General features: G+C 48.4%; 1 protein-coding gene across 1 annotated transcript in view; it reads right to left on the reverse strand.

The window, feature by feature from the left end:
• Positions 1-25156, reverse strand: part of LOC147733976 (adenosine deaminase 2-like) — a 332200-nt gene that overhangs the window by 85747 nt on the left and 221297 nt on the right. The window contains exon 7 of the mRNA XM_086953605.1: positions 10402-10559. Coding sequence (XP_086809731.1) covers positions 10402-10559 — 158 coding nt within the window. The remainder of the gene's footprint in view (positions 1-10401; positions 10560-25156) is intronic.

Consider the following 25156-nt stretch of genomic DNA (forward strand, 5'->3'; position numbering starts at 1 on the left):
ACACAGGTAGATATGTGATGTACGTAGTGGGCAGACATGCATTGGACTTGTGATGTCTGCAAGCTACTGAGGGGGTTCAATGCAGTCATCCTGAATGTGTCTGATATTATCATGGACCCTCTACACCCTCATGTATGCATGCTATCACATCTGTTTGGCCCATGCAGAGTGCCCTTGTGAGGTGTCCCCCAGTTTTGGATGGAGGGAGATTACAATAGGTCCTGAGTCTGTGTCTTGCTACTGTACTGATAGATGTTGGTACATGACACTGTGCAACTGGTCATTTTCCCTTCTTTTCTCCCATACCTGCAGCTCAAGGTACACCAGTGTAAGGCCGTGTGGAGGGCCATTGCAGCAAAGGTGCGAGCCCTGGGGGTATCCAACCGACGACGCACCCACTGTCACAAGAGGTTGGACGAAATCAGCCGGCTGGCAAAGAACGTGGCAGAAATGACATTGGGGATGGAGGAGTGTGGCTCAATGGTTAGAGCGGCAGACCCTGATGCAGAGTTCTGGCCAGGGACCAGGGTACGATTCCTCGGCGGGGTCTCGGGTTCAATTTCCTCTGACCTGTTAATTCTCGCCTCGGTGCCTATTCTAATCACGGGCCCCACACTGCAACTCTGGGCAATAGTTTGCTTAGCCTCCACACCGGCCCCAACAGTGCTAAGGATGCCTGGCTTCACCCTGGGGGTGCCCAGGAGTGGACACTTCACAGGGAAAGCCAGGAGGGGTTCCACAGCGGTATGAGTATCAGCGCCAGGAAGCCGAATAGGCGACTCCGCAAGGTTGACCGTCTGGTGACAGTGCGCTCTATAAGTACCATGACATTTACATTTACATTTACCGCGCACTGGGCGTTTGGCACGGCACAACATGACACCACTGATGGTCCGCATATTGGTAGTGACTCATCCGGAGCTGGATGCGCATCTGAAGGATCATCGCCAGTAAGGCAGAGGTGAGTATTTGGGGAGGGTGACTTTGGCTGGGAGTGGATGCAGGTGTACAGGGCCTGTGGCAGCGGTTGCCCATGTGATGTTCGTGTGGTGGTGCTGTGCTGTGTCATGTGAGTGGCTGCTGGGATGTGTGCCAGTGACAGGCATTGGGACAAACTGCCCTTACAAAGCTGATCCTCCTGGCTGTGCTTTTTCATAGCCAGATGTGTTAGGTTCTACATGGTCATTCAGCATTGTGATAGTGTGTAGATTGTATTAGGGGGTGAACAGCAGGGTCCACTATCTGAGTGTGACATCATGTATGTCTACTTTGCATGCACCATGATCGGTGAGGCCCACACATCTGACAACAAGGTGCCCCAGAGTAGCACATGGTGCTTGTTATGGCCAACTTGGCACTGTGGACTATCATGTCCTAATAGGTGCGTGTGTTGTCAACTCCTGTTCCCTGAAGGTCTGTCATTGGCAATGAGTGTTGTCCCCACATCATGTCCCTAGGTGTGTGCAGGGCAAGTTGTCTGTCTGTTACACTTCATCCATGGGCAGAGTGTTGTGCTGTGTGGCCTCAACATGGCTCAGTCATGGCAGATATTCAGGGTTACAGGCACTGTTGTGGTCCATGTAGTGTGTTGCTGCAATGCGATTGCAAGGTGTGGTGATCCCCATGTGGATTTGGGCATCTCCTGTACTGCATTGATATGATTGCTTTGTCCTGATGATGACACTAACACAACCCTGCATCTGTTCCTCATGCAGAATCGCCAGTGGACATGGAGGAATGGGAGCCGGAAACCAATAGTGGCGAGAGTAGCACCACATCTGCACCGGAGACCAGTGACACAGAGCTCACCAGCGCATCTGAGGGGGACCGTAGTATGCAGGGGGAATCCGTGGCTGAAACACAGAGTACTACATCATCTGATGCCAGTGGTGATGCTTCCATGTTGGCAGGCACAGGGGATGGGGAGTCTGCAACATCATCTACCACACAGCGGCCAGTGCCCAACCTCCCATCCACTTCATCTGGTGCTGCCCGTGTCCGTGTCAGTAAGAGAGGCCGAGTTACATTCACACCTGGCACCGCTGAGCATGCACCTGTCCCCCCTGCTGCCCTCAGTGCAGAGTGTGTAGAGCTCCTGCGCCAGCTTTGTGTGTGCAAGACAGCCCTGCTCAATGCTTTCAGTGACCATGACAAGACATTAGGTCAGGTGCTTGCCTACATGGAGGGAATACACTCTGATGTGGGTGGGCTACACCGTACAGTCCAGGCTTTGTCATCTGCAGTGACGTCTGCCCTTCAACAGGCACATGCTCCCATTCCTGCTCAGGTGCCTTTGTCCACCCCCCAGTCAGTGGCCACATCAGATGACAGTGACCAAGGTTCGCATGCGTCACAGACACGATACAGCACAAGGAGCACACAGCAGACACAACCCAAGCGGTCACGGCCACAGACACCATCCCCACAGAAGAGCAGAGCCACCCCAGAATGCAAAGACAAGAGCCCGTCCGGGAAGAGCAAGGGCGAAGGGGAAGGTGGTCCAGAGGCGTAGCCTGACAAAGCGTTCCGCAGGATCCAGCTAGTCACCAGAGGGAGTGCCAGTGTCTGCACCTGATGAGGGACAGTTGATGTGTGTGCCTGTTGTCTCATCCCCAGTTCCCATTAACCCCAAGACAGGGAAGCCATTTTGTATTCCCAAGAAGTGGAAGGGCACCCCTCCAACCTCTCCCACCCACACTGTGTCACAGGTCTGCATGACTCCACCTCCATGTGCCACTATACCACCTGGTCCAAACAGCCCTCCAGCTTGCCAATCCACTGCTAGCCCTACATCACCCGGGCCTCGGTCTCCCCAGTCAAGTGTTCCTGCTGTCCCGGACACACAGCCAGCTCCAAGTCCGCCTGACAGCCAATTGTGAGTGGAGGTCCCCCTCATACACCTTTCTCTCATACAGGTGTGCTAGTCCTGCACATTGTTTGCCACCTGGGTGTGTTGCTGGACAAGGAAGGGTACGGTCAAACACACTCACTATGCAACTTCCCATGTCCTGACTCCACATTTGTCCCTGGCAACTTACATTTTCATTCACTGCTTTGTTGTACTGTTGGACTTGGCCCTTCTGGCAGGTTCACCCCTGAACTTTTTGCCTGGTGTTATTAAATAATTATAGTGATGTCTTAGTTTCTGCTCACTTTCACTGTGTCCCAGTGGAAAGTGCGTGCGCACTCTGAGTGCTTGGAGTAAGGTTGGCCTGCCCTCCCATAGGAATGCATGGGGAAAGTCTGTGTCCCTGGTAGTTCCTGATGCGTGTGGTGTGCAGGCTCGAGTTTGGTATGTGCGGACTCGTGTGATTGAATGCTGCGAAATGATGTATGCGGCGTGTATGTGTCTAGTGTGGAGGTGCCACTTCTAGACATGGCTGTGCGTGTGCTGTAAAGGTGCTGGCGTGTGATTGGCTGGAGCTGGCTGGGGTGCCAGGCTCCATGAGTCATGATGGGTCTGCCCAGTGGTGAGTGTTGAGATTAGCATGTGTGATGTGAGGGAGTGGTGCACCTGGGTCCTGAATAGGGCTGGGCTTTCCCCACACAATTTCTAACATGTACTCTCCCCTGTGCCATTGACACTGGCCCTGTTTCTCTGCTGTGTTGTACTCTCCCCTGTGCCATGGAAACTGGCCCTGTTGCTCTGCTGTGTTGTACTCTCACCTGTGCAGCCTCTCATGTAGTTGCTGTTCCACCTGCTATGGATACTGGCCCTGTTGCTCCGCTGTGTTGTACTTTCACCTGTGCAGCCTCTCATGTAGTTGCTGTGCCACCTGCCATGGACACTGGCCCTGTTGCTCTGCTGTGTTATACTCTCACCTGTGCAGCCTCTCATGTAGTTGCTGTTCCACCTGCTATGGACACTGGCCCTGTTGCTCTGCTATGTTGTACTCTCACCTGTGCAGCCTCTCATGTAGTTGCTGTGCCACCTGCCATGGACACTGGCCCTGTTGCTCTGCTGTGTTGTTCTCTCACCTGTGCCATGGGCACTGGCCCTGTTGCTCTGCTGTGTTGCACTCTCCCTTGTGCCATGGACACTGGCCCTGTTGCCCTGCTGTGTTGTACTCTCACCTGTGCAGCCTCTCATGTAGTTGCTGTGCCACCTGCCATAGAAGCTGGCCCTGTTGTTCTGCTGTTTTGTACTCTCCCCTGTGCCATGGACACTGGCCCTGTTGCTCTGCTGTGTTGTACTCTCCCCTGTGCCATGGACACTTCCCCCTGTTGCTCTGCTGTGTTGTACTCTCATCTGTGCAGCCTCTCATGTAGTTGCTGTGCCACCTGCCATGGGCACTGGCCCTGTTGCTCTGCTGTGTTTTACTCTCACCTGTGCAGCCTCTCATGTAGTTGCTGTGCCACCTGCCATGGACACTGGCCTTCCTGTTTGTACTTTGCCTGTGCAGATTATCTTGCATATGATCAGCATGGTGTGCCTTGCTCTTCTGTACTGTTGTTCTACTGTCACATCTGTGCAATATGTAAATAAAGACAGTTACTCCTGTTGTCTGTATTATCAGTGTCCTTGCTGATTAAAGTTCTTTTGGTGAGTGCATTTGTTTGCCTGTGCCCCATGCTCTATGTGTTACTTCAACATTGCCAAGCTCTTTGGCCACATCACATTTGTAAACAGGGGTGCCAGGGTCTTCAGTCCATTCAGACACTGATATTAGTGTTATCTATGATGGCTATTTTACCTGTGATGCAGTTCTCTTTTTAGTGATTTGCAATTGTTGGGGGTGGTGAAGAGGTGTGCAGTGTGAAGGGTGTGACTTTGTAGTGGTTGTGGATGTGTGTGTGCCCCTGGATTGTGATAGACACACATGTGTCACCCAGGAGTCGTGTGCCTGCTGTTTGGATTGTCCTGCCCTGTGTAAATCATGGTATGCACTCGTGTGAGTTGTCTGTTGTGCACTGTGCAGTGTGTTGGTGTGTCCATGCAGTTCTGTGTGACTCTTCCTTGTTGATTTGGCCACTTATGAGTGTGCAATGTGTGTGACTTACACATCAGTTTTGTGTTTGTTTGATCATCAATGTGTCTTGAGTGTGTTTGTGTAGACTGTGTGGCCTTGCTGCTCCTCACTGGCATTGTGTTTGTGTTTGTCATGCATTGCAGGCACATGGTGCCTTTTCTCCTCCTGTATGGCATGGTGTGTGTGGTGTGATGTCATCACCTATGTGTGCCACTTGTGCCTACGCATTGTGGGTCTGTACTACCTCTATTTGTGTATGGTACACCCCTTACATGTCTACTACTGACATGCTAGTCAGTTGACGTGGATGTCAACTGTCCCCTTGGTTTACATAGGTATGTGCCTCCCCATCACTTCATTTGCGAGTCTGTGCCTTGTGGTGCAGTTCTTGGGCCAAGAGTGATGTTCCACTCTGGACATTGCCCCAATGGTTTATGTGTGATGTTCTTGTGATATTTATCAGTGAGGATTGCTCATGTGCACTTCAGCTGTGTGTGCTACCCAGTGATCTGGTGAAGATGGTTCTGCTCTTGCATCCCGTAGTGGTGCATCCTGTTGTTGTTGTTGTGTTGGATGTATGTGTGTTGGATGTGGTATTGCTTGACTTCCTGTGTGTGCTGTTGTATTTGTGGTGTGTGTGTTGAGGTTGTATCAGTCATGTCTGTGTGTAGCTGTTGTGCTTGGTGTGCACAGGCTGCTTGTTGTGCATACAGTGCTGTGTGTATGTGGGCTTGGCATTGACTGATGTGCATCCTCTGATATCCTATGGTGTTTGTAGATTTTGGCTTTCATGTTTATGTGTGGTTGGTTTGATGTGGCAGTGTGGTTCTGTGCTGGTGCTGTTCTTGTGTGATTTGTGGTATGTTCCGTGTGTTTTGTTCTTGAGTGATGATGTTGTGCACTCATGTTGTGTTTGTTCTCCAATTGCCTTTCCACAGTTTGGCTGACAGGGTATTTCTGTTTCTGTTGGAGTTCTGTGTGTGTTCCTGCGGTGTTTGTGTGTTGGTTTCGGTCATGCATCTGTTCAGGCTTCCCTGTGTGTGTGTTCTGTTTGTGGCTACACCCAGGGTGTGTGTTTGTTTGTGTGTATATGTGCTGGGAAGTATTGGCAGCCCACAGTGTGTGAGTCACTGGTGTTGTGTGTTCCTTGTCAGCCACTCCTGCAGTGGCTGTCTCTCTAGTTGTTTTTTGTGTGGTGCAGGGTGTGGATTGTGCTTGCTTGTTGCTTGTTGCTGTGCATGGGGGTGCGCAGGATGGCCACCTGGCCTGTGACTTGATGGAGTGTGTGGATGTGTTGTTGGGGGTGGTGTGTCCCTGTGGTCTTTGTGCCCTGCCCATGCCTTGGAATGGCCATGCCTTCTGCATTGTGCGCATTGTGCGCGGCGGTGACGTGACCGGGAATGGTACGTTGCTGCTAGTTCGCGGTCGATGTGTGTCCCGGATGCGGAGAGGGGACTTGGTGGCAGGTGGGTAATGTGCGGGTGCCCTTGTGGCTGTGTTGTAACCCCCAGCAGGATGTCTGTTATGGTTTTGGACCCTGTGTCAGCCCGTGTGTTGTGTGTTGTATTTGTGTATTTGCGTACCTGCGTCGTCGTCCGCGGTGGCCCATTTGATGATAGTGCTGTAGCAGGTACATCACCGGATGCATATGTAGGGCTGGGTCCATGGCGTTCATGGCCGCGTGGAGAGGACCGGGTCTCTGATCTCGCTCTCCGCTGTCGTGTTTCCGCCATCTCTGGTTGGGCGGTGTCTCCGCTGCGGTGCGTCTGCCTGTTCGGGCCATCCTAATTTGTGGAGCAGGGCGGATGTCATTCTGCACAGCGGTGAGTCTCGATTGGCTCCCACCGCTGCGGTGGCGGGCGCACTTTGATGGCGGTGCCCGTCGCTCCGCGGCGGACGGGAAATGACCTATGTTTTGCTATACTAATTTGACGTGTGTACCGCTGCTCATGGGCCGAAAAAGGCGGTTTTCCACCCCACCAGCACCGCGGTGGTGCCACCGCCCGACATCCTAATGGACTCCTTAGTATCTACTGCAGCACCTTCGCAGCCCTCAAAGGGCTAGTTCGTCATGGGTTCATTCCATCGACTATGGTATGGGCCAATGAGATATTAAAATCACTGCTCCACATTATATTACCATAGCTCTGTTTCCTTCAAATGGATATAATCGCTTCAACCAACTCAGGAAAATTGGTGTTGGCAGTGTACATTTAACCAATGCTACAGACATGTCAGGTAGTGTCCCCATCACCCAAACTCATCTCTCCTTGAAAATGACAGATTTACAAATCAGTAGCAGTACTTGTTTAGCATAGGCGCTGTATAATGCAACGTATTTAGGGACTCATTACGATGGGAGAAAAATCTCCACCACCAGGCCGGCGGTGACGATTGTTCCGTCATCGCCATGAAATTTACCCCCATCACATTATGGTGGCTGTGGGTATTGCGGCAGATGGAAAGTCCGTCCTCCACTTTTCCGCCAGTAGCAATTGTCACGATTGCCTGGCGGTGCAGTCAGCATGCTCCAAATGGCGGCAGAGCATTGCAGGCTCCACCGCCACAATTATGATGCTGGCGAAAGCCAGCCTTTCTGTGGCGGTTGAGCCTCCATTAAAAGGCTGCTGGAGAATGTCTTCAGGGGCCCGTTGTTGGCCTCCCTTGTGTTGGAGGGAGGTGTGGGTGCACTAGGGATCCCCCTACATTTCACTTCACCAATTGGCAGGCACAGTGTAGTGCCTGCGAGGTAGTGCAGTGAAATGCACAACATGCTCTTTTTAACATCACAGCGGTGTTTTCAGCACCCACCGCGGCAATGTTAAAGGTGCGGTATCCGACTGCAGAGTTTCCATCATAATTGTATATGCGGGACTGTTGCACGCATGGGGGTCAGACCCAATCATGGCTACGGTGGCCGGCGGACCAAGTCGGCCTGCCATCGTAATGAGCCCCTAAATTTGTAGTTACCTATATGCAAATGTAGCTGCTGCATGAAAGTCCAAGTGTGTTTCTTGTACAACAGTAATTCAATGCCTTATTCCTCTAGAAATGCCATGGCTAAATGTTTCTTTGATTGGATAACTCTGCCCTTTAATATTTGAAGTAATGAATTTAATGTTTCGGGTCATAATCTCCAATGGGTAGTCACTCTGAGATGCTTGTACAGTCAACATCAGTGTCTGAAACTACACCTATCCAGCCCATCAGAACTCTATAAAAGTTATGGTGACTTCAGTCACAGCTACATCACTTCCTGAAGCTCAACTCCCTAAATACTCCCTACCATCCACCTCCCACACTGACTACTTCAGCTCACCAACTCACAAAATGAAAATTGGACCTGTAAGGTACCATTTAGCTGATACATATTCAAATGCTCAGCCATATCCTTTCACCTTGTCCTCGCCTATTATTAGTATCTGTCATGTAATTTGTGGTTATAGCATAGTGCACTGTAAAGCAGGTATCTTAAAATGTAACATAGCATTCCTGAGGGTCTGCGGTAAGAGGAGAGAAGGTTGGGCGAGAAAGAGTGCACCAAGGAGTGAGGAAACATTTGAAAGCAGACAGTGTTCCCCTTCAGTAAGAAAAAAACGAACTTGGGTCATAAAGGATCTATCATATCATCCCCTCAGATACAGAAATGTCCTTCATCTATCATTCCAAGTCAAAAGTTGTTGAACCCATTCATTCTTCCCACGTTGACCAGATACAGCAGTGTCCTTCATCTATCATTCCAAGTCGAAAGTTGGTGAATCCATTCCTTCTTCCCACGTTGACCTCAGGATTGCTCAGTGCTCTTTGTGCTTCTTCATTAATTGAGTTTTGGCAAACTTGGCATTTGCCTCGGCGTTGCTGAAGATGTGAGTATCTCCATCATGATGCAACAGTAGTTTTACCAGGTGTAGTCTGGCCTTTTTCATGTTTAGGGGCCTTAGTTTCTTCTTATGATCTAGAATGGCCCACCTCACTTACCATACTGCTGTGGTGAAGTCTGGGAATAGACACAGGGATGATCCCAGGTACTCCCTTCTTTCTGCCCTGATGTAGCGCTGTTTCCTTATCCCAATAATTAAAAAAGAGCGATTACCAGGTGGCATCCCAGGATCTGGGATCTATGTGCTCGCTCTATCAAAAACAAATCTGAGAAATGGGACTGGTCTAATATACCAGCAACTGTTGTTTCAACAAAGTTCTCCAGTTTTCCCAGCTCCGTCGAAAGAGGCAGTCCATTCCAGCAAACATTGCTGCAACATGTGTGCACTTCAAGGCCTTCATTCTGTGCTCCTATAATAATATGTACAGTGCCACACAAGATAGTAGCTCCATCTTATAGGTCTGAAATTCGACTTTCCGCGTGTTGATTCACTCACTCTGCTTATCAAGCTTCTCCTTTATTCGGCCTAAGAAGCAGATTGCTAAGAGATCATTTTCTCCATCTATCTCCTTCAGGTTTTCGCTCATCTCCAGGAGTAGGCTTTAATCAAAGAGTTCGACATGGCAACCATGTCTATTCGCCCCTGATGTATCCCTGAGCCCTATTGGGACATTCCTCTGTTCAAAAGTTTACTCTGCTTTTCATGACACACTAAGTATGCTCTAATGCCAGTGATCTCTGTAGGTTCGGATTTTAGTGCTTTTCTTAGATGTTGATTGATTTGTAGTTCACATATCGCTGTTTTCATCTAGTGCCATTTAGCACCTCTCAGGGCATGTACCAGCCCCTCATTCAGGTTAGCAGAGGTGTGCAGCTCTTACGTCCCAAGTATCTCCACCAAAATCTGGCAAAATGAGGCACATCCTCCCAGACTCCTGCCGTACATTCTCAGTCACTCACACCCACCAGCAAGTGTTATGACTCCATTATTATCTGCCCAGGCAGAGGGCCTTTCTGTCAGTATAATAGCAGGTAGATTATCGTTGTCGCACAGCTTCATCAATGGCTCGAAACCGCCTCCCACATCAGGTCGCTTACCTTCAGTAATACTGCACAGGTAGCAGTTAACATTCAATTCCATGGAGCTGGAACAGGGCTGACCCCAGGCTCACCGGCGGGTCCCGCAATCATTGGGGCCCCGATGCTGCACACGGTGCACTCAGCATTAGCCCCACAAAACAGGCCCTTCTGTTCTCTGCTTTTGAAACAGCAAGCTGTACTTCAGCACCACCTTCCTCCGGCAATTCCATACTTCAGGATCCGTGAGAGAGGAAAAGACTAATGTTGCATCATAGGTTAAGGGCCCAGAGCATTTATGTGGATATCTTGGATGGTGGGAGCCCACGGCCCCAAATCACATACACTTTATAAAGTAGAAAAGCTGACCCTCAGCTCAGCATTTGGATCTTTTTCTCCTAGATCCTCTCCACTCACCTATTCGTATTGTATTGCCTCTTTATTGTCCCCCCTAATTGCTCAAACTGCCCATACCTGGTTGGAGACTGGACAGACTTCTATTGGGATAGCCGTCTTCCTTGACAGTTCCAATGCCACTGGATGTTTTAGGATGGCAAATCCATGGCCTATGCGAGTGGTGTTCAGCAATATTGCATCAAGGATGTTCCCATCGACCTCAAGTCCTTGCCAGTCTGTTGGAAGAAGCAATAAAAATATAAACATTGAGAATTGTAAGAAAATTATAATACATATTTTTCTGTGAAAAGATGGCAGCAGATAGACTACATCTTCTTTCAATAAACCCATTATTTTGTAAAATTCCTCATGTGAAGAGTTCACAAAACTGTGAAACTTTAAAGGATTTTCTATCGTTCTTTTCTTATATAGAAGATTAAGGGATGATTATGATGGCGTAACAGCGGTGGCGACCATCATGCCATTGTAATGTGAATTATCCACCACCATATTATGATGGCGGTGGGTATCGGAGCGGACGGAAGGTCTGTCTGCTGCTTTTCTGCCGGTCGGAAATCATTACGATTGCCAGCCGGGCGGAGCTGGGGCACATATATTATGATGTCGAGATTTCAAGGCCTTTCCAAGGTAGCAATGCTGTCATGGAAAGGCTAGTGGGGGTTTGCTTTGGGGGCCTGTTGCGGGCCCTGGTGGGGTGGGGAGGTCGGGGGTACACTTGGGGGGTATCTATGATAACCCCCTACATGTCCATGCACAAGATGGCAGGCACCACGCAGTGCCTGCCACGTTGTGCATGGAAATGCACAACATGTCATTTTACCGTTGCGGCAGGTGCTTCAGCCAGCTGCACCCGCCGCAATGTTACAATGCCAGATGCGACTGCCGGAGTGGTGGTCGCATAGTGATCAGGGGTACGGGACCGCCGCACGGCATGGCAGGCGGGCGGTCTCGGTCCCGCTAGGATGGCGGGTGCCCACCATCCTAATAGGCCCCTTAGTATCCTGGGAGCCTAGATCTGTTCCACACTGCAATAGGGAAAATCCAGCCCCTTCAGTCTGCTAGCCTCTCATTTATCCTCTACCAAATACCAACTCTGTCCCCTCCCAACTTGTCTGCAATATGGAAGATCCCATCAGAAATAATCCCTTCAGTGTATCAGGTCCTCCATGACTGATGGGATGCAGTCAATTACATAGGGTGTGTTTGCAAATCCCGCCTGCCACTTGACCCCACTTTTTGTGTCAAACTGTTTTAGGATTTGAAATTGGCACCTTCCTTATGAAATGCTGAGGTCTGATTGGTGGGAAGATCTGTTTTTCTAAACAAATCTTCCAACTTTCCCACTAAATAAGCCAAACCCTGCCTATGGTAGCAGTAGAATGCAGAGTAAACAACATTTCTCCTCACTTCTGTTTTAATCTTTCTCCTGTTATATCCTTGGATGCCTAATAACAGTTAAGGGACCGATTACGATCTCGCTAGGAAGGACTCCAGACGGGTTCCAGAATGAATAAATCTGATTTGGAGCCTATCTCTCTGACCGAGTCATCCCCCGCTCCGAACTACCAAGTACAATGTGAAGATTTTGTCCACGTCGACCGAATTGTTTCCAAACCAGATCCTGTCCGTCCGACTCGTTTGGAGCTGAATCATGCCTCTCAATGGAGCTGGATTTCGAAACGGCTGTCGGAATTGGACTTTGGTGGGCTGTAACAGGCCCCTCTTCACCTGAAGCCCTCCGAATCGGTCGCGAGGGGGTGCGCATGGGTTCCCCCTATCCAAGCATGCACGGTGTGTCGGGTAACATGGGATGCCAGCCACCCCTTTTTTGCTATGTGAGCCTGTGTACGCTTCGGTACACGGGCTCCCATAGAGTTGAATGGGAGTCCAAGTGAACCGAGCCCGTCAGCATACGGCTGCATTGCACTAGTTCAGTCGGACTCGCACAGCGCGATTCGCTAGGAAAGCCCTCCGGATCAGTCATACAGAGGGCTTTCCTAGCGAGATCGTAATCTGCCCCAAGTACTTTCTTTGATATTCATCTGCCTGCTCTGCATTATGTCCATCATAGTTGTGGGTGCCGCCGACAGGATTGCTGTTTGTCTAGCATAGGGTACGTGGGTCTCAGATGCTCATACAGATGGTAGTGTATAGAGAGGGTCTTGGTCTTCTCTTTGTGCAAGCGGCTGACTCATTGTCCTGCCTATTAGTCCTGTTGTCTTGCCCACAAGGGACAGCTCCGATGCAACTGTCCATTTTTTAAAGGTTTTCTATGGCCGTGTGTGAAGGGGCAAGAAAGGCAGATATTGCCAGGTACTGCCATGGTCAGGGTACCCCTAATATCAACAAAATGAAAGAAGAAAGAAAGCTGCAGAGAAAATCATATTAACACAGAGGGGGAAATAGAAGGGCGACTACAAGTGCAATGAAGCAATATGGAATAGGGCACAAAGGAATGAGTAAAACGAAGATGGCTACAAAATGAAAAAGTAGGAAGGACTGTTGAAAATGGATAGAATGAGGAAGGAGGGAAAGAGGTGTCAAAGAAACAGTCCACTAAATAACGAGGAAACAGGAAAAGTGAGCGGACGGGAAAGAGATATGAAAATAGAAAAAAGTTTAAGCACATGGCTGCCATTACACAAACACAGGCAGAGCTACAAACTCAGGTGCAATTGGAGGTTATAAGGATAAAGGTAAAACTCAATGGCTCTTATAATAAATCAGTGGTGGAAGCAGTTCAAACCTATCCCAGGGATAATTATGAGTTCGGGGAGACATCAGGTAAACACTTAGCACTTGCGCCTAAGACAAAAGGCAGCCTCAAATAACATCTCGCGGTTAAAAAGGAAAGACGGGACTCTGGCACAGATCCCCAAGAAATTCTTGGTGCATTTGCGGAGTTCTACAGGGATCTTTACCAGACCAAGGAGGAATCTCCAGAAAGCTCTGGGGTTGAAGATGATATGCATCCTCCTATCTTGCAGGAATTAGGGGCCGATATCTCGATAAATGAAGTCACTGAGGCACTCCAGGCAATGGCTACAGGGAAAGCGGCAGGCCCCAATAGAATTCCGATTGAATTGCACAAAGCACTCGAGTCAGAGTTATCCCCCTTGCTCCTAGATTTGTTCTTGGCTGTACAACAGAAGGGGCTCCCACCTCAATCCTGGCAAAGTAACAACATAGTCCTATTCCTGAAGACAGGGAAACCTCCTGAAGACCCAGCCCATATCGACCCATCTCCCTGATTAATGCAGATGAGAAATTCTACTCTAAAATCATCACGCTTCGGCATGGCAAAGTTATTGCTCCTTTGGTGAGTCCATGGCAACATAGTTTTATACCAGGAAGGGGGACCACAGATCATGTGCGTAGGATAATTTCTCTGTTTGACATAGCAGATGCCTTGGAGAAAAGATAGCCTTGATTCTCCTAGACGCCCAAAAAGCTTTTGATAGAGTCGAATGGGCGTACCTTTGGAATGACTTAAGATCCAATGGGTTTGGACCACGCATCCTAACAGCTATAAGAGCTATGCATTCACAGCCATACGCTAGGATTCAATTGATGAGCAAGGAGTCAGAAAGGATTGTGGTAGCTCAAGGGACAAGACAGGGATTCCTTTCTCACCAATTCTCTTTGCGTTATATAACGATCCATTTATTAGATCAATCATGCAAGATCAATTGATCAAACCTATAGTGGTCAGGGCGTACAACACCAAGGCTTTAGCATATGCTGATGACATAGCTAGTTACCCCAAACCCACTGGGAGCAGTCGCAAGGATTGAAGTCGGGATGTCATATGGCTGAGATACACGCCACCCCCTCTCAACACAATCCCCAAGAATTGGGAAACCGGAAACAGTTCTTGAACTTTTGGAAGGCGGGAAGGGAGTTACCCTTCCCGGCCGTATTTATTAAAATATGAAACAAAATCAAAACATTAAAATAACAGTTTCATATTATGTACAATTTCATTTCCATATTACGATGTTTGGCTAACCTTAACAGATCTCTAATACAAAGGTTCTCCTAGCCGAACTAACATCCTACAAAACATTTGACTTGAAATTGTACATCCTAACGTTAAGGGCCAACGGCAAGGTCGTAACCGTTGTCAGATCCCTAAACCAGAAATACCACCCTCACTTGTGAGGGGAGCGACCGCACAGAGGCGTACCTCAAGTGCATCTACCAATTTCCCTTGGACTTGACGGGGGCCCCAATGAACTCGACGCCATTTAACGGTCGTCCGAGGACTCGTGTGAGGTGTCTAAAAGGTAGCGTAAACCCCCTCCCGCACCCCACACAACTTACCCATCTGCCGTCACAGATGTCCTGGCCCCGGGAAATTCCCCAGGAGGGCCCGTAGCCCCTCCTATCCAGGAAGGGGCCTTGACCACCTTTCCTTTCCTTCCGGCGGCCTATCCTTAGACGGGACCGCCTCCCCGTTGAGGGGCCAATGGCCACCTCCCCCGAGCGCTCCCATCCGTAATGGGTGACGCCCCCCCATAGGGATCTTCCAATTACTGCTCACCGATCATGACCTTACCGCCCGACCAAAATAAATACGACAATTCTACCTAACTTACTAAGATTACAAAACAAACATAACTTATTACAAGCATGAATACTGATCAACACTAGTGCAAAATTACTTTATTTGCAAAACATTACTGGAAATAACCATTCTTTATTGCATATTCAAAAATTTCACGACGATCATCACAACCTGCAAGAAACAGAGTTACCACATCAAAACTTTATTCAAAAACAACTAGCTGTCCTCAGGGGCTGGTGGGTGGGTCAAAATTGGCTCTTCGTTCCGTCTCGAGCTCACGTGCAGCGGGGAGGTGCAGCTTCAGAGCACAGGAACAAGAGGATGCTTTCTTGGCTTCCTGCTCCTTTTATCCGTCTTCAGGGCAGGCGTAAACCCGCCCCCGCCTGCCTCCGAGGGCGTGGCCGGCCGCGTCAGTGTCTAGGACAACCCACTCTAGGGCGGGAAAAAGGCGCGCCCTGGCTACGCCGCTTCGGGCATACCAGCCGAGACTCGCCTCCCGCCCAAGATGGCTTCCCGGGGGGATCGTGGTACTCCACCATACGTTCGGGGGGACCGAATGGTCGCCCCTTTCCATATGGCTGAGATACCCGCCACCCCCTCTCAACACAATCCCCAAGAATTGGGAAACCGGAAACAGTTCTTGAACTTTTGGAAGGCGGGAAGGGAGTTACCCTTCCCGGCCGTATTTATTAAAATATGAAACAAAATCAAAACATTAAAATAACAGTTTCATATTATGTACAATTTCATTTCCATATTACGATGTTTGGCTAACCTTAACAGATCTCTAATACAAAGGTTCTCCTAGCCGAACTAACATCCTACAAAACATTTGACTTGAAATTGTACATCCTAACGTTAAGGGCCAACGGCAAGGTCGTAACCGGTGTCAGATCCCTAAACCAGAAATACCACCCTCACTTGTGAGGGGAGCGACCGCACAGAGGCGTACCTCAAGTGCATCTACCAATTTCCCTTGGACTTGACGGGGGCCCCAATGAACTCGACGCCATTTAACGGTCGTCCGACGACTCGTGTGAGGTGTCTAAAAGGTAGCGTAAACCCCCTCCCGCACCCCACACAACTTACCCATCTGCCGTCGCAGATGTCCTGGCCCCGGGAAATTCCCCAGGAGGGCCCGTAGCCCCTCCTATCCAGGAAGGGGCCTTGACCACCTTTCCTTTCCTTCCGGCGGCCTATCCTTAGACGGGACCGCCTCCCCGTTGAGGGGCCAATGGCCACCTCCCCCGAGCGCTCCCATCCGTAATGGGTGACGCCCCCCCATAGGGATCTTCCAATTACTGCTCACCGATCATGACCTTACCGCCACAGGCCGGATAGTTGACCGGCTATCCGGACCCCCCACTCCTGCCTAAAGGTCATGTTTTAAACCCTTCAACCAAGCTATGAGGTCTCCTATGAGTAACTCATTCCCCACCCGGGACAAATGAACCCCGTCCCCCAAATACATACTGTCCCCTTTGATACAACCATGCGAAACAGAATGCAGTGTACTTGAACGAAACAATCTACTCACTTTGTTATTTATTTTCCTTACTGAATGATTCAGAGCAGAAACCGAAATAGCCCCCCGCCACACTTTCCGTGGGATCATATGGGACCATGCAATTGTGCACCCTGGAACTCTTCTTGCCAACCAACTTACTGTTGCCTCAAGAAGAAGTCGTCTACCAGTGGCCACCAAATCGTTGCCCCCAAGATGGACTATGATTATAGACGGCGGTGACCTTGTCCGCCCTAATAAACCCTCGAAAAAGGATTGAAACTGGTCAATACAGAGCCCGCCCTTTCCGTAGAAGGACACCCTGTACCCGTATTCCCCAGCCACGTGAATCATATCACCTGCATTGAATACGTCCGCGGCACGCCTCACGTATGAGTGGCCCACGACCCACACCTCCTTTTTCGCAGTCGGTGATTTCTGACCGCTGGTCCCCAGGTGTCGGGTCGACTGCACAGTCCGCCCCGCTTCGTAAGCTTGCGCAACTGAAAACCAAACAAAAACAAGAAGCGTGAGTATATCATTACAGCTTCACAACATGTGCAACCGCACATACCTTTTATAACAGTTCGAGGACCAACGCCCCACACGTTTTACTTCCTCTACACTCAGACCCTTGGCTGTAGCCTCAGTAGCAGCCCCTATCGGAAAGGAATGGGTCCCGAACTCGCCGGGGTTCAAGCCCGCGGCCGAAATCGACATCGCAAGCACCCTCTGGAACTGAAACCTCGTCAGTGGGGTGGCGTCAGCGTGTCGCAACAAAGTCCCCCCCCATGCTGCCACCCTCTGCGCTAAATATTGCTCTACGCACACCACAGGGCACATGGAAGAACCGGGGATCCTCTGAATGATTACGCAGTCCCCGATTGCACCCTGATCGGTTTTGGACCTAACAAACGAGACCGTCATCGTCTCCCCCCTGACCTGAATGTGCTCCCGGCAAAGTCCCCCCATCGTATCCCGCTTGTTCTTCGCCACTAATTCGCTTACCCGCATAGCCCCATGGAATGCTAGTGCAAATGCGGTTCGGAACAACACTGCTTCGTACTGGGATGAACACGTTGCCGGGAGTACGGACCATAACAGGGTCAGCCTATCCAGACCTATCGGGTGCCTTTCATCTACTCTGCGACCCTCAAGGCGTTGCCACCCACGTAGCGCTTTCTGCACAACGAAAGACGCTGTCGGGTCCTGGATCCCATGAGCCTTTGCCATAAAGGAAATGGCGGCCCGATGCCTCTGGGCCGTAGCTACTGATTTGCCTGCCTGATGTAAAGAGAGCAGAAATTTCACTACAGACTCTTCCTGACCCCAAAGCTCCCCCCTAGCAGTACCCAAAAAGGCCCAATAGGAACGGAACGCCCCTTCATATGCCTTCCTCGTCCTGGGTGCTAAACTCTCTCCCACGAGGTTTTGTAGTTCGGGGCACCGAGAGACCAGAGAGCTTCGGGAAAGGGTGCCGCCACCGGGTCCGCTGTGGGCAGAAAACCCCAGAAGGCCTGCATACGGAAACGAGAAAGCGCATCAGCCGCTTGGTTCATTACCCCCGGCACATGTCTTGCCCTAAACAGTACATTCAGTTGCATGCATAACAACACAATTTCCTTGAGCAGTCTCAGAATCAATTTGCATCGTGCTGCCTGACTATTGATACACTCAACCACGGTCATGTTATCAGACCAGAACACCACAGAGTGATCACGGAACCCCTCGGGCCAAGTTTTCAGTGCCACCAAAATAGGGAAAAGTTCGAGAAAAGCAATGTTACTTGTCAACCCGCACTCGTGCCACCATGACGGCCATTTTTGAGCCGACCATTGTGCACCAAATATGGCACCAAAACCTATACTCCCCGCCGAATCTGTCCACAGCCCCAGCTCCTCGGAGGACACTGCCGGCCTGTTCCAGACAACTCGACCATTGAAATCCGCCAGGAATGCCAACCAAATGCGCATGTCCTGGCGAACCTCTGCCGAGAGCCTCGTGCGATGATGGCCTTCCTTCAGGCCGACCATGGCTTGTGCAATCGAGCGGGAAAAGGGGCGCGCCATTGGCATCACTCTCAGGGCAAAATTCAACTGACCCACAACCTGTTGCAAATGATGCAGGTTTACTTTTGGTGCACGAATACATGTCTCAAGAGATAACCTGAATTTCAACACTTTTTCCTTGGGTAATCGAAAACAACCTTCTACCGAGTCGAGCTCGATCCCCAGAAACTCGAGCAAGGCCGAGGGACCCACAGTCTTACCTGGTGCCAATGGCACTCCGAATTGATTCATTAAGACACGAAATTCATGCAAAGCCTGTCCACACTCAGGATCCCCGGCTGCCCCCAAAAACAGAAAGTCATCGAGATAGTGCATAACATGTTGAAAACCTGTCTTCCTTGTGAATACCCATTGCAGAAAACAACTGAACTTCTCGAAATAGGCACAGGAAATCGAGCACCCCATTGGCATACATCTATCCATGTAATAGCGGCCCTGAAACTGAAAACCCAGGAGACGCTGATCGTCTGGGTGTACCGGGAGCAACCGGAACGCTGATTCGATGTCCGATTTTGCCATCAGCGTCCCGGGCCCCAGGCGATTCAACATGGCAACGGCCTCATCGAAAGATGCGTACCGCACCGAACACACTTCCGGGTCTATCGCGTCATTCACGGAAAGACCACGTGGGGCTGATAAGTTATGTATCAGCCGAAACTCACCCGGGTCCTTCTTGGGGACCACCCCTAGAGGGGAACAAACAAAGTTAGCAACCGGTGGCAAATCGAATGGGCCGGCGACGCGACCTCGAGTTACCTCCTTCCCAATCTTTACCTGTACCACCGCCGTGTGCTGCAAGACCGACAGTTGATTCTTACAATTCGCTACACCCTGAAAATCCCCCACTGGGATGCGGAAACCATATGAAAACCCGTTTCGTAACACCCCAGCGGAAGCATGATCCGGGTATTCGTTGAGCCAAGGAATCATTGCCATGGTATCAATCGGGGTAGGTAAAGGCGCCCCTCGGACTATATCAGACCTGTTTGGCGCCTCCCTTACCACCGTTATCACCCGTTTTGGCTCTGCACATGGACTCAGGATGGGATGGCTGCCCACACCCCCCACACTCATGTCTGAATTTGCATGACCCTTGGGGCCTCGTACATTTCCCTCTGTTAAAATTCCAACAGATCCCCCTTTTACCTGTGTTGCCACTTGGCTTCGAGTGATACTCGTTACCTGCACCCGTCCGAACGGGTGTCCCAGAGTTCTGGCGGGAAGATTCCCCCCCGTTACTCCCTAACAATGGTACCTTCAACATTCCTGTACTCTCCATTTTTTGCCATGACACGGAGTCGTAACAATCCTAAGTCAAAAATGGGTCGTGTTCCTTAGCTTTTCTAAACAGATTGTCATAGCAAAACCACTGATTGCCCCCATATGCTACGGAATACTCCATGATACGTGATTGATAAATTGGCAACTCGGTCAACAACTCGGGCCTGCGCTCGCCCATGATGGAGGTAAAAATGCCCCATGCTCTGCCCCAAGTACCAATGTTTTCGTCAACCTTAAAGGCGGCCATTTTTGCACGCCAAACACTCGGATGCATGAGCTCCTTTTGGCTCTTCACATGCTCTATCTCGTAATGGTCAGTAAGCAAAGAAAACATGTTCACATACTTATCGGCCCAAATCTTTTCCTTAATTTCAAGTGGAACATGCTGGGCCACTTTCTCCCTTCGTGAGGGTACAGACCCCTCCCCCGCAATCGGCCGTAGCCGCTTACCTGAACTAGGTGCTGTACTTGCTGCCGAACTCGGGCCTGCTGCAATCTCAGCCACCGGAACCTGTGGGGGAACAGAAGATGGTGCCTTCGCAGCCTCTCTAGATTCCCGCAGTTGTCTCATTACTGCCCTGGCGTCGTCAGCCGTGGTGCCCTCACTATCTTTTCCCAACCACGCTGCCAGTTGTGCCGCCAACTCGGGAGGCATATCCTCTCCGTTCACGGGGGTGACTACCACGGGGATTGGATGCCCCTCCTTCGGAACCGGGGCAGGCTCCTCTATCGGTGTATCGGGAACCGGGGCCTCCCCCCCAGGTGCCCCTCTCTTGGACCTCTTGCCTCTCCCGCTAGGGACCACTCCCGGCAATGCTGGACCGACGATTCGCTTCGGTCCCCCCTCCCCATTCTTTACCGCCATCTGCTTCTTCAACTCGGCTACCTCCTTTATGAGCATGCGGAGCATCTGATCGGTCCCGACCCGCTTTCCGACCTTCTTGCCCGGCATTCTCGAACGAGATATCTGTAAAACAAAGACAAAAATTACAACGCTCAAAATTGGCTCTTCGTTCCGTCTCGAGCTCATGTGCAGCGGGGAGGTGCAGCTTCAGAGCACAGGAACAAGAGGATGCTTTCTTGGCTTCCTGCTCCTTTTATCCGTCTTCAGGGCGGGCGTAAACCCGCCCCCGCCTGCCTCCGAGGGCGTGGCCGGCCGCGTCAGTGTCTAGGACAACCCACTCTAGGGCGGGAAAAAGGCGCGCCCTGGCTACGCCGCTTCGGGCATACCAGCCGAGACTCGCCTCCCGCCCAAGATGGCTTCCCGGGGGGATCGTGGTACTCCACCATACGTTCGGGGGGACCGAATGGTCGCCCCTTTCCACGTGCACTCTAAGACCAAGATTTTCTGCACCAAGAGTATTATCTATCAGGATCCCCGCAGGTCTGAGGTTGCTACCTATCTAGGGATTGCCGTCTCGGCGAATGTAGGGTCTATCTTGGCAATCAATTCTGCTCCTCCTATAGAGAAGATCAGTAGAGACTTAAAAATAATTGATAGTTTACACATGTCTATAGTAGGAAGGTGCTCAAAATGACTATGTTCCCGAAAATATTATACCTATTCTGCTGTTTCCCATTAGAGCCGGATTTCTATTAAAAACTGGATGGAATATTCTCCCAATTTATTTGGCATTATCAGAAGGTCAGGCGATCACTGAAATTCCTGACCCTACCTGAAGATCGCGTGGGGGGTTGGCAACTCCCAATCTACTATATTACTATTGGGCCATAACATTACAACAAACGGCCATCTTGTTCAAATCAAATATGGGGGAAGAAACAGGCTTGGGAGCATGGGAACATTAAGCCCCCCCACCCCCTCAATATTTGAGTTGGCAATAGGTGGAGCAGAATATGGGGTTCTACTTAGGTAATTAGAGGGCAACTACTACAAAAGAAAATATGATTTAAGCCTCTTAGAGCAGCTTGTTATGTATGGCAGAAAGTCTGCAAGCTTTTAGAAATTCCCAAGCTTCAGAGATACCTACCCCATCTGCGTTCACCGTATTTCCGTCCCCTCTCTACAACAGAATCAGTAAATATTGGGAACAGACAAGTGTAGCAGAATAGGGGATGTCATAGATATGAATAGAATAATTTCTTTTGAGAAGCTACTGGAGCAGTAAAAAAATCGATCCAAGATCGTGCTTTAAGTATGTCCAATTTAGGGAAACCATCAGACCCATTGTATCAATGATCACCTCTACAGATAGGAGGACCCTGTTGTTAGATACCATCCCATATAAAAAAAACTCAAATTAAGGATATATACTGTTTTTTGATTAAACCCACTCCGGATGACACTGCTTGGGTAGGCAAGTTAGAGAACCAGGATGTGGATCTAAGCAGGTAACTGACACTATCCCAGAAAGTGTTTCTCTCTGCCAATGTGAAGGCCCAACACTTCTAAACAGTTTTAAATTTGTATTTTACTCTAGCAAAACTGTTTGACTGGGGGGAAAGGGACAATGACAAATGCCCGAGATGTGGGCAGGGTCCGGCAGATCTGGCCCATATGTTTTCTGACTGCAGTGCTTTAACATGGCTTTAACTTGAATTACCCAAGATGCACTTTATACTAGATCTAATAGCCGTTGGTTAAGGGTCTTTTCACATTGTATACTCTGTATTTATTGATTTTAGATTTTGCACTTATGAAATGTAAAAATTGAATGCTTGTTTTTACTGACTTTTTGTTAAATATTTTTAAAGTGTGGAGGTTTATGCTCCTTGTATTGTCTTTTATGATTTTAATTAATCGAAATAAAGATTTTTTGACTGACTGACTGATGACTGCAGTAGGCTAAATCCCCTGAAGAAAGAAATTGAAGTCTTTTTGCATAAGGTGTTAAGACAGGATGTGTTTATCTCGCCGACTATGATGCTGCTAGATTGCGGTGAGAAGGCACAATTAGAATCGACACAGGTATATTTTTGCTTTATGGCAACAGCAGTAGCCAGACTGCTGATTGCATCAAAATGGAAGGATGCTGACCCTCCGAGGTATCAAGCTCCATCTATACAACTTAGAGATGGCATTCTACAAATGCAAAGGATGGCGGGTGAGAAGAAAAGGTTAGCAATATCTGGGGCCCTTTGATGGACTAGGTCCGGCGTATAAATTGTCTCTTCATCTTTTTATTTGTGTTATAGTGTAGCATGAAATGTTTAATTAATATTTTGCTGGCTCAATCGTCTGTCCCTCCTTTTGGTGTTGCTCCTTTTTTCTGTTTTGTTACCTTCCTTTTTCTTTATTTTTTTTCTGTCTCACTGATATGCAATATTTATACTCTTTAGTTACGTAGATCCATTTTTCTTTGTAACCATTGTTTTTTTCTAAGAAATAATAAAACAATTAAAAAAGACAATTAATTATGAAAATTGTATACTTAATTTTAGGTGCAGGTTGTGGGGTTTATAAGGGGAAAGGGTAGGAAGTAATTTATGTTTAATGAATTAATAATTAGTTAATTTCTATTAACTAATTAATTGATAATAATGGTAACTGTGCGATTTGTTTTAGGTGTGGATTGCAGTGTTTATGGGATAAAGGGTGGGAAATAATGTATGTTTAATTAATTAATTAATAATTAGTTAATCGGTAATATTAATTAATTAATTGAAAATTAAATATGGAATTTGTGTAATTAATTTTAGGTGTGGCTTGGTGGGTTTATAAGGGTAAAGGGTGGGAAGTAATTTATGTTTAATTAATTATAAATTAGTTGATCAATAATATTGATTAATTAATTTATATTTAATTAGGGTATTTTGAATTTTGTTTGTGTGTGGGTTTTTTTGTTACAGGCTTACAGTGTGGGGAGTAAATTAATTGTACTTACTTTATAATTAGTTGTTAAATTCTGTTAGTGTTTTAATTGAAAATAGGTTTTAATTAGGTAATTCAATTTTTTCACAGTTACATTTTAGCTGTGGTTTGTGGGGATTATAGGGGCAAAGTATGGGAAGATAAATATTTTTTATGAGTTTTAATTTGTTTTTTAATTAATAATATTCCTTTAATTGGTAATTAATTATGTTAATTAAGGAAGTACATTTTCTTTTAAATTTAGAATTTAGGGTTTTGAATTGTGTGGTGTTATGAGGTAGGAAATTAAAAAAGTAAATTTATGTAATAATCAATGTTTTTGTTTCTAAATAATTTCTAATTATATTTCTAATAATCTGTTAGTCCTTGATCAAATTGAAACTATAATACCCAGAAGACATCTGTGTCAAAATGCCCATTGGGGTGGGATTTTGGACTTCAAAAAGGGTGTCCTACAAAGCCAGCTGCTTCTAACAGCCAGTGATCAAGGACTAACAGATTGTCCGAAACACGTATGGTGCACCGAAGTGAACAGTGCGGAAATGTGGACACTGTTTCTGCCAGCATTAAACCTGTGGTTTTCCTCATTGGGTGCTGGCGTCTTCATTGGTGCAACTCTTTTTGTATACTTTATAGATCTAATTATTAGGCCATCTACCGTTATGATTGATGTTTTTCCTAATTCAGATGTACGCTGTTCCACTTAGCCGTAGGACCACTGGGGACTGTGCTACTTATTTCCATTCAGCATTGTATTATCGATGCATGTGCACTCAATTTCATATTATCTTTGTGCTTGAATCATTTCATTTTATTTTTCAATCCATATAATGTCACATAATTATAGTAATGTTATTTAACTTAACTTTATTGACATTGTACACTGATTAAAACTCACATTGATTGCCTTTCCGCTGTGTTTAACTGGTTAGCAGTGGCACAGCTGAAGTGCAACGAAGACAAGACGGAAATTTTGCTGTATGGCCAATTCCCGCCCAATTTTAGAGAACTCTTGTGGCCGCTTGATGTTCCCCAGCCAGGCTCAGCTACTATCGCTGCCAAGAATTTGGGAGTCTGGTTCGGAGAGGATCTGAGATTCGAGGCACACATAAAAAAACTTACAGCGGTGTGCTTCGGATCTCCTAAAGCCATGAGAAAGTTCTTCCCTTATCTGCCATCATCAGCAAGAGAGTCGGTTGCGAGGGCTTTAATTTTATCTCAGCTCGACTACGCCAACTCTCTTTTTAGCGGTACTCCAGCCTTCTTAGTCGCCCGACTGCAGATTATCCAAAATGCGACGGCACGGTTGCTGTGTGAAATTCCAAGTAGAGAAAGCGTGCAAGCACACTTAAAGGTACTTCATTGGCTGCCGATTGCCCAAAGGATAACTTTAAAAATCCTTACCTTAGCATTTAAGGCAGTCAATGATATGGGGCCATCCTATCTGAGAAAAAGATTCAGCCGCTATGTTCCCACTCGGCCTCTACGTTCAGCTGACTGTAATTTCCTGAGTGTGCCCCGCTTTCAGCGAGTACGCCTGGGAGGCTACTCGCTTGCTG

The sequence above is a fragment of the Lissotriton vulgaris genome, chromosome 1_2 (assembly GCF_964263255.1).
Source record: "Lissotriton vulgaris chromosome 1_2, aLisVul1.2, whole genome shotgun sequence".
NCBI classification, from domain to species: Eukaryota; Metazoa; Chordata; class Amphibia; order Caudata; family Salamandridae; genus Lissotriton; species Lissotriton vulgaris.